Here is a 15,293-nt window from a genome sequence, read left to right on the forward strand (position 1 = left end):
CCGAGGACTTGGGTGCTGAATAAGGGCTTTGAAAAAAGCTGTACACATTTTGATTTTGGTTATTTTGTTGTTGTTGTTGTTGTTGGGAATAGCCAACAAGCCCAGATAACTCTTAGGTTTGTGGCTGAAATGGCTGTTTACATTGGCCCTTTCTGGACCATCTGGGCGAAGATAAAGTTGAAGTGTCCTTGAAGGGCCTGGCTGTGGGGTCAGCTGCAAGGAGAGCCATCACTGCCACCTAGTGTCCCAAGCACACATTGCATTGCTTCTGCAGAAACTCCGGGCAAACATCACAGCCTGAAAGCAGATGGTAGTGGAGGCAGGCAGTCCTAGGAAAGCCCAGTACCTGGGCTCCCTTCTTGCCTATGATGCTCAGTGTCCTGCCTTGACCCCTTCCTGTAATGTTAGCCTTACACCTCCAACTCCTACCTGACAGCAACACAGAATTGGGTCACAGGAATCACAAACTCAACTTGGTCAGACAAAGACTCTTTCACTGTATCCGAAAATGGCTCTCCGGGTGGTTTCATCTCATCTTAGGTGGAGCCAAAATTGAATCACCTCCCTTGTTTCCTTGCTTTCTCTCCCCCACCATCCAATGTGTCCTCAAGTCTGACTCCACCTCCAAGGGCTACCCTAAGCCCGCCCTCTCCACCACCTCCACTGCTAGCCCTCACCTGGGCAACTGCAACTTCTACAGCCTTTTGCCATCTATTCTTCAAAATAGAGGGATTTTCATAAACCTAGATCACATCATGTCACCACCTTGTCTACAAACCTCAATTGGGAGAAAACTCAACTCCTTACCCTTGGCTTACAAAGCCAGTGCATGATCTGGCCCTGCCTATCTGGCCTACTTCGCCTCATCCTTTCTCTCTTTACCTCTTGACGCAGGCCTTCTAGCAGTTCCTTAAACACGCCAAGCATGTGTTGATCTGAAGGCCACTTCACCAGCTGTGCTCACAAAGCCCGTGGCCAGCTCCCCCTCAGACCTGACACCCCCGACCTGAGACAGCCACTCAGATACTTTGTCATGCCAGCCTGTTTGAATTCCCTGCATTGTACTTATCACCTTCTGATATTTTAAAATCTATTTTAATATTTTATTATTTTTCTGTTGGTGTAAATGAAATGCACAATTGAAGCATTCACTAACATTAGTGTGGTCAGGTAGGAGACTGACACTGGAGCAACCTCCCAATGTCATTGTCCAGAGGCTTTGTCTGTAGGACCACTCAGTTTTCCAGAGAGCTCATCAGCCTCTGGCTGCCTCTGTGCTGGGAGCAGGGCAAGGGAATAGGGCAAAGGGTCCCATCATTATATGGAAGGATTTTCACTTAATCCTTGTTTTTGGCCTGCACCCCTTCCCTGGCCCTTGTGAAACCCAGGGCCCACCTGCAGAGCCCTCTGGTTCAGTTTCTCCAGAGGACAAACCTCTGTGATTCTTGCAGGATAGGGGTGTGTGGTCTCCTGGCTGTTCAGGATTGGGAGGGGGCCTGGGGGACACAAATACTGTGTGTACAGGTTTTAGCCAATCCCTCTCCCCGTGGTCAGCTCCCCAGTCAGCCCTTTCCTCCCAAATGCTCAAGGGTTCTGAGGGGAGAATTAGCCCATTTCCCTCATTATCCTCTGCAGGCACTTGAGTTATAAATTCTCCATTCTGCTAGATCAGTTACCCCTTTCTCATCCACTGTCCATTTTTCTCAAATCAACTGAAGTCTCTATATTCTCTGTCCTTATGGGATAGGACTTAAAGAGACACTTTCTTAATTCTTATGTGTTTATGGCTTTTTAGATAATCATTTTGGTGGAGTTTAGGAAAGATGATATAAATATGTGTAGTCACTCCATTTTCTTTAAGGACTGTCTTTTGGTTTTCCTCTCTCTCACCATGGTGATGGTATGATGGTTAAAAGAAAAAAAAAGAAAGAGAAAAAAAAGTCCTGATGAGTAGTTTATGCCAATCTCTGTGGTGCAAATACTCCGCCACAGCCAATTTCAAACTACCAACACAATGTCATGGAGAATTGGGAAGACATGTACACAAGGGGCTCTCAGGTCTCCAGAATAGCACTGCCACCATCACCCCCTGGTAAAATATAATCTCTGTAAGTGCAGGGTCTTGTCTGTTTTGTTACCCGGTACAGAGAAGGCACTCAATAATTATTGTTGAATAAATGAATGAGACCAACCAGCTTTGCTCAATTCTGTGGTTTCAGACTGAGCCCCAATCTTAGCCCAAAGCTAAGGTCTGAGCCCTGATGCTGAGCCCTGATCCTTCTCACACACTAAGCTCTGACTAGGGTCACATACTGAGCCCCAACCGTGGTTACACACTGAGAATTGTACCTACTCACACACTGTGCCCTATCTCTGCTTTGAGTCTAGGCTCAGATGCTGGACCTTAACAACCCAGTACTCACATGGGGCCATTGGTTATAGATGGTGACAAAGCAAGGCTGGCTTTTTATAGGGTGGCCTTCTGTGCAGGGGGAGAGAATTCAAGCTATCCTTCTGGCAGCAAGGTCTCAGAGGTTACATGGGGCCCATGAGGCAACCTTCCTGAATACTTCTGGGGCTGGGAGCCCCTCCTGCCCAGGCTGATCTGAACTTCCCATGGGCATATGTAGACCACTTTCTCCAAGGCTGCTCTTCGGGGCCAGTAGGCCCAGCTAATGGCCTTCTAGTCCACTCTGAGCAGATGCATTATTGATAACTTGTAATTGATATAGAGCTTCCCATGAGTGTCCCATTGGAATTCAGGCCAGACAACCAGAGGCCAAGGCTTGCCCAGCCCTAAGTCCACATGTGCAGACATAGGCACATACATTAAAAAAAGTTTTAGGCTACAGATATGAACCCCAACTGTATGGGAGTTCTCCTAGGCATTCATTAAATCACTCATTTGGATAAAGGATGGTGAGGGCTATGTTAAAATTCTGTTAAGTGTTTTGGAACGAAAATGTGTCCCCCAGATTGGAAGGGAGTCCTCTGTGGCCCCATGTGAGGGGGGCTGTGTCTGCTGCACTGCAGGGAGTAAATCTCCCAGGACAGTCTCAAGAGCTGACACCAGCTAACACTTGTGGCAGCGAAGGCATGATGTCCAAAAGACAGAGGCCTGGTAGGTAAGAGCCTGGGGAAACCAGGGGCCACACGGGACAGAGCCCTTTAGTCACAGTAAAATGTTTCCAGGATGTCAGCCTTAAAGAGTGACAAGAAACCACTGAAATCTTTTTAATGGAAGGACTGGGTGGTAGAGGAGGTGTTGCGGTGACTCAGTTGAGGACCTGACTTTAAAAGGACAGTGTTAACAGCATGGCAGAGAAGGATTGGACAGAGATGGGCCATGTTGGATGGCGGAACACCAACTGGGATGCTACTTCTGCAACCCAGGCCAGAGGACCAGAATTTGAACTAGGTTGGATTTGGTGGAGATAAGGCGACTAGTAGGAGGTAAAAGCATCAGGATGGGCATGGATTGGAATGAGGGGGAAGAGGGACATATTTTACAAGCTTCGGAGAGTGTGGGTGGGGCTTTGCGTTGAGGAGGAATGACTGACTTCTTACAGAGGAAGCACAGATCGCTACATGGCTCTCAGCTCAGCTCCAGGGAGCTCTCAAGGTATTGCAGCTAGGACCCCCAGAGACTGGCTTTTGCTTCCCCTCTACTGAACATGGCCACATGTGCTTCCTCAGCTGACTGAAGGGCTGTCCGGGGTCCTAGGATATCAGGACCTCATTAGTCAGTGGGTGAACTGGGGCTCCAGTGTGGGAAGGAGCCTCTGTGCTGGGAGACAGGGCAGGGGAAAAGCTAGGTCAACAGGGTGCATCAGAAACAAAACTGAGCCCAGAACCCAGGCCTCTGGCTTCTAGCTTCACAGACTTTGTGTCAAAGAACTCGGAGCCTTAGAGGCAAGATGCAAGAGACTTGGCTCAAGCAGTATACACAGGGCCTGACAGCTACAGGTGCCAGGAAAAAGCAGGAGGCTCCTGAGTGGGGAAAAAACCAGAGTTCTCAGCCCTTCACCCTTCCCTCACTCTGACTTTGGGTGAGTCTCTGTTTCTTTTTGGACCTTGGTTTTACTGTGTGTTCAGTAAGGCAAATGGACTAGCTGATCTGAGTCTATGACAAACTCCGTGCTGGCTCTGGGAGCCCAGCTTGAGGGCCATCCCCTGCTCTGTGATGAAATGCCACATTCTCAGAGGGCTTACTCTTCAAAGAAAGAGAACATAATCCAGAATCTCTAAAACATATTAAAAAGAATTACTATTTGTACAAATAAGCAATACGCACACATACACACACATGCGCGTGTGTACATGCACACACACACACACACACACACACACTGTTCGATTATCAAGACATAAAACAGTTAAGAGAATGCTTATAATTTTCAGAAAGACTGGCTTATGTAATATTTGAGTTAGCAGATAAGGGCTTCAAAATAAATGTAATGAATATGTTGAATTAGGGAGAAAGATGAACAAAGTGGATGTAGCATTTCAGGGAGAAACAGAACCTGTAAGAGGAATCAAATGGAATTTCTAGAACTTCAACATGCAATATCTGAAAAGCCCAGTGAATGGGCTTAACAGCAGATTGAGCATTGTAGAAGACAAGATTGTTGAACTTGAGGACAGGTCTACAGAAAAATATTGCAACATATAGCCAAAAAAAGGGATGTATGTGTAAGAATGAATGATCAGAATAGGGTCTAAGAGATGTGCAACATGCTCAATGGGCCTAACATTGGCAAGCAGAATTTCAGAAGGAGAAGGAAAGGATGAAGCAGAAGCAATCAGTAAAGAAATCATGGCCAAGAACTTTCCCAATCTAATAAAAAAAAATCCACAAATTCAAGAAACTCAGAGAATCTGAAGCAGGATAAACACAAAATATGCACACCTAAACACTCTACAGTCAAACTGCTGAAAACAGTTAAGAAGGAACATCCAAGCTCTCCAGGGCTCATGTGGGCCTGGGCCTGGGCCTGGAGGGGCAAAGGCACATGGTGACTTTGATGACAAAACGACGCAAATTTTCCATTGGCAATCTGGCCTGGGGGTGGAGGGTGCGGGGAAAGACCATCCAGAGACTCAAGGAGAATGAAAGTGCAGTTACAGCCCTTCTTAATGCACATCATTAGCTAAGTATTTCTATCAGATAACCTGACCAGATCAGCCAGGATCCACAGGGAAGCCCTCAGTGCATTACAGAGTGAGTCAAGGCCTCTTCCACTGGGGCTGGGCTTTTAATGCATGCCCAGGTGGGACCAGAGCCCCGGGGCAGCAGAGCCGGCACACCCAGTGCATCTCTGCCTTTAATGGTCTGGTTTGTGGAGTACACTTGACACAGTGTTGGCCTGATCAATGCACACTCTGGCCAGAAGCTCGATGCTATCTAATGCAAGAGCAATAATTTTCTTCCATCCTATTAGTGCTGTCTGCACAGACTGCCCTGCCTTCAAACCTATCTGCTATTGGGATGGCATCCAATGTTTATTTCCATTAGTTTCGCCATTGTTGGTAACAATAAAAATCAGGAGACAGTTGCAAACTAATGATTTAGGAGCAGGGGGAAGCTGAATTCGACCTTGGCCCTTTTCCATCCATTGTGAAAATGACTGGTAGTTGGCCATAAATTTAAATTATGGCAAAAGGATAACATAAGTTATTCCTCTGATGGCTAATTTTATCAGCTAAATAGGCTTGTCATTAAAGCTATCGGCTGTTTTACAAATCACTTCCCATGCTTAAAAAAAAAAAACCCACACACTTCCCTTCCCACAGTGGAGATCTTGAATAATCCAGATAAAAAGGCAATTGTGCTGAGCTGGGGACTTGTGGCCTCTGAGGCAAAAGTAAGGAGGTCTCTGGAATGAGCGAGATCAAGCATCACCCCTAGAACCAGGATAGGACCCCTTTTCTGCTGTTTCCAATCTCCTGATGGCTATGGAAGACCTCGTCTGAGTTGGGGGCCCAGCCTCAAAGGTGAGAATCTGTGCAGCCATTGGCATTCTATTAGGGGTGCTGAGCACCAGGGATCCTGGTCCAAAGATCACCTCCCATCACCTAGCAAATGGGCTATGACCCCTGCACCTGAAAGCAGAGCAGATGGAGAGGGAGGAGCAGGACACGGCCCCTCCCCCCATTGCCTACTTCAACCAGAAATGCCTATTGCTTGGGATCAAGATCATCATCCTGTTTTTTACAGAAAAAGGCCAAGGTGACTTGCATCATCCAGGGAGGATTAGTAGGTGTGATTATGTCTATGGGACGGGGTAAACGGGTTGAGAATGTCGTGAGTCCATGGACCTCATTTTGTAGATTAGTCCCCGTGCAGGTGACTGTTTTCTTGCTGGCCACATAGACCACTTTGGTCTGCATCTGGTGCCTTAACTGTGACTGTGAAACTGAGTTCCATCTATGAAATGGGGGCAGAAGCCTGGCTAATAAAAACATGTGCACAGTTCTCTCCTCTCCCCTTTTTTACTTCTCCCCTGCTGAAGGGAGAAACCGGCAAGGACTTAGAAGGAGCTACAAAATGGGAGGAGCCTGGAGGCCAGACTGACTGTGTCGAACAGGGGCCCATCACCCCCTGTCCATTGCCATCTGCACTGGGCTGTGATGTGAGAGACAAACTCTTCTTGTGGTAGGTCACTGACATTTCCGGATTTGTTTGATGTAGCAGCTTGTGTTACTCCTCCCGACGGTTACTTGTACAGACACCCCAGGTCTGGCACAGGCAAGTGGACCTGGATGCCGCATTCCATCCCCAGCCCTCCACCATGAACTATACGGCCCGGGCAAGCAATGGCCTCTCTCAGACATGGTCTTTCCATCTATAAAGCGGTTAATAATACCTAGCCTACCCACTCTGACTATCAATGCCAAAGGGAGCTAAAATACACTGGGGCACTTGGGTGGCTCAGTTGGTTAAGTGTCTGACTCTTGGTCATGATCTCACAGTTTTTGAGTTCAAGCCTTGCATCAGGCTCTGCATGAGCCTGCTTGGGATTCTCTGTCTCTCTCTTCCTCACAAGTGCCCCCCCCCCTGACAAATAAACTTAAAAAATATTTTTTTTAAATACCTGGAAGCACATTTGTAAATGGCCACCATTATACAAATGATTTAGCATATTTCTCTCCCTCTCTCCCTTTTTTACATTTACTGAAAGACCCCAGTAGGCTGGACTTTATATATGTTACTTGAGTTAGTCTGATCCTTATAGCATCCTGGGGATGTAAGCCTTGTTTCCTCGGTTTTTCCAACAAGGAAACTGAGGCCCGGGGATTAAGGGGGAGATGAGTCATTGGTGGAGTGGAGGTTGGAATCTTGCTTGCTGGCACCTTGTCTAAGAGGCTCCCTCCACCCCTCCAGGCTGCCCCCACACCGGACTCCTGTTTCAGGGACTGATGCTTGCCCAAGGCCTGAGACTGTCCTAAGGGGTTCACCGAGCTCCACTGGCCTCCTTGCGGGCTGGGCCTCCAGTCACCCTAGATATCTGGGTTTTGCTAATGGTCTCAGGGTGAATGGTACTCAACTTGGAAAGAGAACTTAACTTCCTCTCGTCCTTCACAAAGGACCCTGGAGAAGCGAAATAAATTTTCTGAGCCAGGTTGGATCCTATTAACTCTGGGCCAAAGGCAAAACTTACAGGGCAAAGAGCAGGTACAAGGGGACTTCAGAATAGGTTGCAGAATTAGAGCAAGATCCTGCGCACAGCTATACATAAAACCTCAGAAGTGGTTGACGATGAGTTGAAAGAATATACAGTGATTTAACCACTGCATCTAAAATAGCTTTAATCTCTGAAGCAATCAGAACACAGAGACCAAAAGCCCATGCTATCTCTCTGAAGGATAGTAACTAGCATCCCACCTCTGGTATCCATCTATGTATCAGCAAAATCAACTCCTAAGGAAATCCTGGCCAAGATCCAGACAGTAAAATACAAGTGAATGGGAAGGAACTCTCATCAACAGAGGGACTGCTGATTTGATGATCTGAGGCTATCTGCTTCTGTCACAGAAGTGAACAACCTGGAAGCAGGATGCAGAAGGTCCACCAGGGCTTAGGAAAGGGAAGACTGACCAAAAGAGTGTCCTCCTTCCCTGCTGGCCCCAGATTTCCAGGAGGAACCTGTTTAGGATGAGCTGAGGCCATGAGTCAGAAGGGATGATGGAGATATGGAAAGCGCTGCATCCTGTCTCCCTGGGAAGAACAGGGCTAGTGCGCTCCAGGGGGAAGCACTGCAAGGAGCCACGGGAGACTTGTGTTTCCATCCTAATCACCTAACTGATGTGTGAGGTTGGGCACACCTCTCCCCATCTCTGTGCCTCACGTTCCCCCTTCTGCCAGCTCTAGGATTTGGCCAGATGCCCTCTAAGGACGCTTTCATTTATAATATAAAGTGGTTCTGGGGCACCTGGGGGGTATGGCCTATGGTAAGAAATGAGCTGCCACATGGCACAGAAGATAAAATGAACAAGATATTCATGTAAGAAACCCCCACACTGTATCATCCAAGAGTCTCCACAGGGCTACAGCAAGAAGCAATTTAAGCTTTCTAAAAAAGCTTAGATGAATAAAAAAGAGTAACTTTACAGTGCAGAGATCTGACAGCACTACCTCAGGCAGGGAAGGTCAAAACCAATGGTGATAAGTCATGTTGACAGCAGGTACCCTCGATGTGATGTGGTTTTCATCCCCAAACCCATAACTGCAATCTAATCATGAGGAAAACATCAGCCAAATCTCAACTGAGGAGCGTCCTACAAAATACCTGACCAGTACTCCAAATGGTCAACGTCATCAAAAACAAGGAAAGTCTGAGAAACTTTTATAGCCAAGAGGAGACTAAAGAGACATGAAGACCAAATGTAATGTGGTGTCCTGAATGGGATCTTGGAACAGATAAAGGACGTTAGATAAAAACTGAGGAAACTTGAACAATGAATGGACCCTAATATAATATCATACCAATATTGATTCATTAATTGTAACAAATGCATGATACTAATGTGAGATGTTCATAGGGGAAATTAGGTGTGGGGTATACGGGAACTCTGTATGATCTTCATGACTTTTCTATAAATCTAAAACCGTTCTAAAAAATGTTTATTTTAAAAAGAGCTGAGTAAAGCCTTGAGAAATATTTACACAGATACATCTCGGGGAAAGAGCAGGATGTATGAAAATTTGGCGTTTCATTAAACTGAAATTCTACACATTTCATGGGAAGTTTGGTAATACCAACGTTTTAGGTAGCACATACGAATTCAACTGGAAATTGCTTTATTAAACTCGGAGAAGTGTAGCAGGGAGAGAGAGCAAGCGTGTTTCAGGATGACTGGGATGACCGGAGTCGGGCTGGGGTAGCAGGGAGACGCAGAGCAGCAAGAGACTCTTCAGAAAGGCTGCTGAGAGAGCTGGGCGGGGCTGGGTCTGTGCCTGTGGGAGAGCTGCGCTCAGGCTGTGGTTTAAAGGCACCCTGATGCATAATCCGGCCAGTCTTCACTGAGCACCAAGAAGTGACATGGGTAGAAAAATGATGTAGAAATTGACCCTAAGCAAGATGGGCTAGGAAAACACAATGTTCTTCAAGGACACCTGGGTCTGTTCCTGGCTTTACAAGCCCTCAATCAACAGTGAGTTCTTGGGCAAGTCACCACTCCTCAATTTTCTTATCTGTAAAATAAATGGGTGTATGTGGGGGAGGGGTTGAGGAGGGGGTGGGCTGGTCGCCATTCATCACGGCCAGTAAGTGGCCAAGCTGGCTTTGCACTCAGGTCTGTTGCTGAAGTCTATCCTCACCATTCCAGGCGCTATCCTCTCAGAGTGGTTGGCCGCCCTGACACACCATGAGCACCCTCATTTCTTTAAGGGTATTTGTAGCCTGGTCAAGTCTCAAACCTGTGGAAATGATGTAGGTATCCACTGGGCCCACCCTGCGGAGTAGAGAGCGGCATCCATGGTTCCTCTGCTCTCACCGGGCTCTCTCCTGCCCTCCCTGTAGCCCGCTGGGATTCCAGTCCAGCTGCGTTTTTCTGCTGCCTCAACTAAGATGACAGTCTTCAGGTGTTTTTTAAATTAAAATGGTTTGTTTCTGTTCATCTCTTTTCCAGATGTCACTGCCTAGAGGGAATCTGTCTTTATTTATTGGCTCTTTCCTGTGCACAATCTAACGGAGTCTCCCTCTGGCTGAGCCCCCCAGAAAGGAGGGCACATATGGAGGTGACTTAAACCAGGACAGCAGGAACACAGGGTCTCTGGCGGGGGAACTCAGGACAGGGATCCTGGTGAAAACTACTGGGGGTGGGGTTGCCATTAGGGTTTTCTCTCAGATATGTGGCCCATGTGGTGTTGCTGTGAGGCTGCTGTAAGGTCAGCTTGTTCTCCACCAAGCTGGGCGGCTGGGCGTGAATTTATGAAGGGCAGATGTGGCACCCTGTGGGCGTCTATCATGTGGCCACTGTGACAAAGTGTTAATTTTCCAATTAGACAGTAGACTGAGAGCTGCCTGACTAAGCTCTGGCCAGGTCCTGGATGTCACCTGGATCTGTCCTCTCCCCTCTTCACCTCTGTCTGCCTCAAACCTAGGCCTCTCTACCCAGGCATCCTGTCTCCATTCCTACTCTTGCCCATCCTGCCTCCAACAGCAGACAGAGAGATCCATCAGAAACTCCAGCCTGAGCAGATAACCCCCACCCCTGCTTCTAACACTCCAGGTCTCCCCTTTCCCTACAGGCTGGAGGCCAAGCTCCCTGGTGAGCCACACAGGCCCTTCCCACACCTGCCTCCAGATCTTCCTACTTCCTCCCTCTGCTCATACTCTGAATGGCCTTGAGCTCCCCTGGTACAGCACCCACTCTAGTGCCTCACCTGTCCCCTCTGCCAGGCACCCTTCTCCAAGTGGCCCTGCCCAATGTCAGCTCCTCTGGAAACCCACCCACTCCCATGTCCCTGTGGCACACAGAGCCCCCAGGCATGTCCCTGCTGCCACTCTTTATGGGCCTGTCACACTCCTTGAGTTGACCAGAGCTGCATGAGAGTAGGGGTCAAATTCTTTCCACGACAGTGCCCCTAGTGCCCAGCACAGGTTGGGATGGTGCTGGCTGACCGGATGCATGGGTGAAAATGAAGCTGACGCCAACAACTTAGGGGCTAGGACATTGGTCTTCACAAGTTCACAGCTCTGACTAGACTGCCCAATACCCAGGATCCCTTGGATAATGTGCTCCTGAGGGATGTGTCCCATGACTGTCCCCTCTTGTCACCCATAAGCATTTTGTGTTAAAATGAAAGACCATGGTGTTCCCAAAGTAGATAAAAAGATCTGGTTCCCTGACAGATATTCCAAGAAGATGATTTTGAAGACTGTGTGCTTGTTCCTGTGGGGCATTTCTAGGGATCCATCTGTGGCAACATTCCACAGATTTCCTACCACCTCCTCTCCACCCAGCTCTTCCTGTAGCTATGAGAGGTTGGGGTTGAGGGACCAGGAGACTCACAATGTATGGGACACTGAGCTGTGGGCAAAAATGACTCAGGCAAGGCCTGCCTTTGGGGAGTATTCCATTCAGTGGGAGAAGCAGTCCTGGGTGCAAATAATGACAGCCCATGGCAGTGAGTGCCCAGTGCTCAGCTAGGGCTGCGGGGTAAAGGAGCAGTGGCTGTGGTGTAGGGGGAGTGCCATGTTTTGTGGAAAAGTGGAGACTTGCAGGCTGCACACGAGTTAGACAGGCAGAGCTTGCAAGGGGCAAGGATTCAGGAGAGGGGCACAGCACAACCGAACCTAAGAGACGGAATGGCACAGGGCCTGTCAGAATGACAGGTGACTCCACTTGACTCCATCAGAGTGTTCATGTACGAGATGAATGAGGTATGAGGTGGACATGATAGGCAGCTGTGTGCAGCGCCCAGACCCTCGTTGAGAGTGCCTGGGTACTCAGCTATGGGGCAGGGGGAGGGAACTGAGGGGTGTCTATCCTCACTGCACCGCAAGCTAGAAGTGCTCAGCCTCACAGAGGGCAAGTAAAGCTGGGGCAGTCCATGCCCGGATTGACCCTGGGCACTAAGGGCAGAGGGCATAGCTTATATGGCTCACAGAGCAAGGGAGTGGAGTGTCCTCTCCCCAGAAGCCAAGGGGTAGGCAGGAATGATGGTTCAGCCTCCCACCACCTTCCACCACCTTGCTAGCTAGTCCCTTCTGTGGCACTCCCACCCTGTACACTGGGTACTAGAACATTCCCTCACTGGAGGCTGCTTCTACAGAGCTTTGTAGCCTTGTTGCAGGACTCAGCTAGACAGGCTCTCTCCCTGGCCCAGCTGCTCAGCCCCTTTGGCTCTGCTGAGCACAGCCTCCCAGGGCCTGTCACCTTTCTGTATTCCTTGCAGTTCCTGGAAGGCAGAGAACTCCTAACACTTCTTTGGGTCATCTTGGGGACAGGTCCTGGGTGGTGACTGGCCCACAGTGGTACCCAGCAACCTCTGCAGACAGAAGTTGTCCCCTGCTCTAGAGACCACTGAGCTGAGAAGACTCTGATGAACGGAGTTGGTGACTTGGCTGGCTCAGGTCAGAGAGCTGACTGGTCACTGTGGTACCAAAAAAAGCACCTTGGCCTGGAAGTCAGTGTTGAGCCCAGGCCTGGCTGTGCTGAGCAGGAGTGACTTTAGAGACTTGTTTCCCACTCTCTGGGTCTCAGGCTCCCCTTGTGTCCTGGAGGGCCCTGCTGCTCTGGCTTCCTGCAGCTTTAGGCACCAGCAGGGCCCTCAGCCCTGGACAGAACCGGAAGTGGCAGGGTGTTACCCCTTGCTCCTGACAGATCTGCGTCAGTCTCTCCAGCTGCTCGTCTTGGATGACCTTGGCCTTTTCGTATTGCTGGATGACCATCTCCATCTCCACCTTCACAGGCAGGACGTAAGCTGGAAGACAGAGACAGCTCTGTGAAGAACTTGGCAGTAGCAGGGCTCAGGATGAGGAGTGGCTGGTCCCACATTCAGGCAGCAGCCAGTTCAGGTCCAGGAGCAGCTCCTAGAGGGGCCCGGGGTGCAGGACTGGGGGGAATGTCTAGGTACCCAATAGCATTCAGGCAGTAGCAAAGGGTCAGAACCCTATTCCATGGTGACTCAGTTATCTGTTTTCCTCCTTTTCCCTAGTGATAACACCTTTACTTTTGGCTGTGTGCCCAGCTGCCTGGAGCAAGGACTTTGTTTTCTAGTCACCTTTGCAGTTATGGGCAGCCCAGAGACCACATTCTAGAAAATGGGATGAAAGAGGAGGTGTCATGCAGCACCTTTCAGGAGCTAATGTTGATGAGCAAGTGGAAATATTGGAACCCTCACTCTCTGCTGGTGTGAAAGTAAATTGGGACAGCCACTTTGGAAAACTGTTCAGGAGTTCCTTAGATGATTAAACAAAGTGACGACCTGGCCCAGTGATGCCATTCCTGGGCACATAAGAGAAATGAAAACATATGTCCACACAAAAACTTGTACATGAATGCTCACAGCAGCCAAAAGTGGAAACAAACTTCATGCCCATCAGTTGATGGGTGGATAAAGAAAACGTGCTCCATCCATACGAAGGAGCACTACTCAACAATAAAAAGGAATGAAGTTCTGAAGATGTTTTTGTAAAGGGAAAGAAGTCAGACATAGCAGACCACTTATCATATGATTCCATTTCTATGAAATGTCCAGAAAATGCAAATCTATAGAGAAAGGAAGTAGATTAGTAACTGCCTAGGGCTGAGAGGCTAATGTGGAATGACTACTAGTGGGTTTGAGCTTTCTGAAGTGGTGAAAATGCTCTACTCTTAGATTTTGGTGACATTTGCATGAATCTATGAATATTCTAAAAGCCATTGAATTGTGCAACTCAAATAGGTGTTTCACCGTGTGTGACCTATATCTTAATAATGATGACTAAAAAGAAAAGGCATCTGGGACTTTCCTTTTGCCTCTTTATCTTCTTCTCTTCCTTCTTCCTAGTGGATGAAATGAGGATATGCTGGCTGGCACTGGAGCAGCCATCTTGGACCATGGGGTGACTTGGGAAAGTAGACTATATGCAATAGAGCAACAAAATGGGAGGAGCCTGGAACCTTGACTACAGAGAGTGCCATGTCAGCCCTGGACTGCCTACCTGCAGTCTCACGTGACAGAAATAAGCTTCTGCTGTGTTTAGGTCACTGTTATTCTAGGTCTCTGTTACTCATAGACAGTCCTGTCGATCACTGATGCACACCTTGGGACCTAGAGAGAGCCTAGACGCTGGGTTGGAGGGCCCCAGTGGTGGTAGACTCATGGGCCCTCCCTTGGGTAGTTCTCTGGGCTCTGTGGAAGTCAACTCCTGACCCAACCCTTGTGCTCTGGCCTTCACACTCTTATATCTCACAGAATCCAGCTCTTCGTGACTCGTCAGAAACCCCAGTCATATGCCTCTCTTGCCAGTGTATTCTACAACTCTCCACATCTCCACTCTTCAAGTCCCTTTTCCACCCACAGTGTCCCACCCTCCAGATGTTCTGTGGCTGCTGCAGAGATCATGCAGAGAAGAAAAAGCATAACTCTTGTTTGCTTCTAAATTTGAGGGCAGCCCATGTGTCCTGCAACCTATCTCCAGGCTCCGGAGGCTGGACCAAGCAACTTCTGCCTCCTCAGATCTCTGCTGAAGCCAGTTCACACCCAAGGCAAGAGAAACAAATTAACGCCCACACATGCACACAGCACATGCCTGTCCTGCAGCTCCCAGTGGCACAGCAATGCCTGATTTGTGTCAGGAAAAGGTGGCGGGGGGAGGGGCGGGGAGGTCGGTCAGCTGGGAAGAGCATCACAAGGGCTGTTAAGATCCATCAGTGTGAGGGTTTCCAGCTGTCCACAGCTGGCAGAGAAGAGCCAGAAGGTACTGTTCCTGCCCTGAAGGGAGAGGATGATCTCATAAATGGAGCCAAGAGCAGGGCCCTGAGCAGATGGGGGTGAGTGAACATATGAAGAACACTGGTGGGGGCCAACAGTCCTAAGCTCCACTTCTGGCTCACAGCCTGCTTTGCTGTGTGACCATTCTGCCTCTGGGTCTGTTTCCCCAGTTATCAAATGACAGGAATGGACTAGATGATCTCTCAGAAGCTTCCCACTCAGGCCTTTCAGTTTGATGAAGATTCTGGATTAAGAGATCCCTGACAAGGCATCCCACCCCACACTGCTAACTGGGTGGGATGTGGTGGTGGGGACCAGGGAGAGGATGCTCTGCCAGGAGAGGAGAGACCCCAGAGGCTGTCCTTCC

The 15,293-nt window shown here is 48.8% G+C and overlaps 1 protein-coding gene across 1 annotated transcript in view; it reads right to left on the reverse strand.

The window, feature by feature from the left end:
* Positions 1-15,293, reverse strand: part of TMEM266 (transmembrane protein 266) — a 66,058-nt gene that overhangs the window by 16,454 nt on the left and 34,311 nt on the right. Inside the window, exon 8 of the mRNA XM_029952273.1 lies at positions 12,816-12,931. Within this exon, the coding sequence (XP_029808133.1) occupies positions 12,816-12,931 (116 nt within the window). The remainder of the gene's footprint in view (positions 1-12,815; positions 12,932-15,293) is intronic.

Source organism: Suricata suricatta, chromosome 9 (genome assembly GCF_006229205.1).
Source record: "Suricata suricatta isolate VVHF042 chromosome 9, meerkat_22Aug2017_6uvM2_HiC, whole genome shotgun sequence".
Classification (NCBI taxonomy): domain Eukaryota; kingdom Metazoa; phylum Chordata; class Mammalia; order Carnivora; family Herpestidae; genus Suricata; species Suricata suricatta.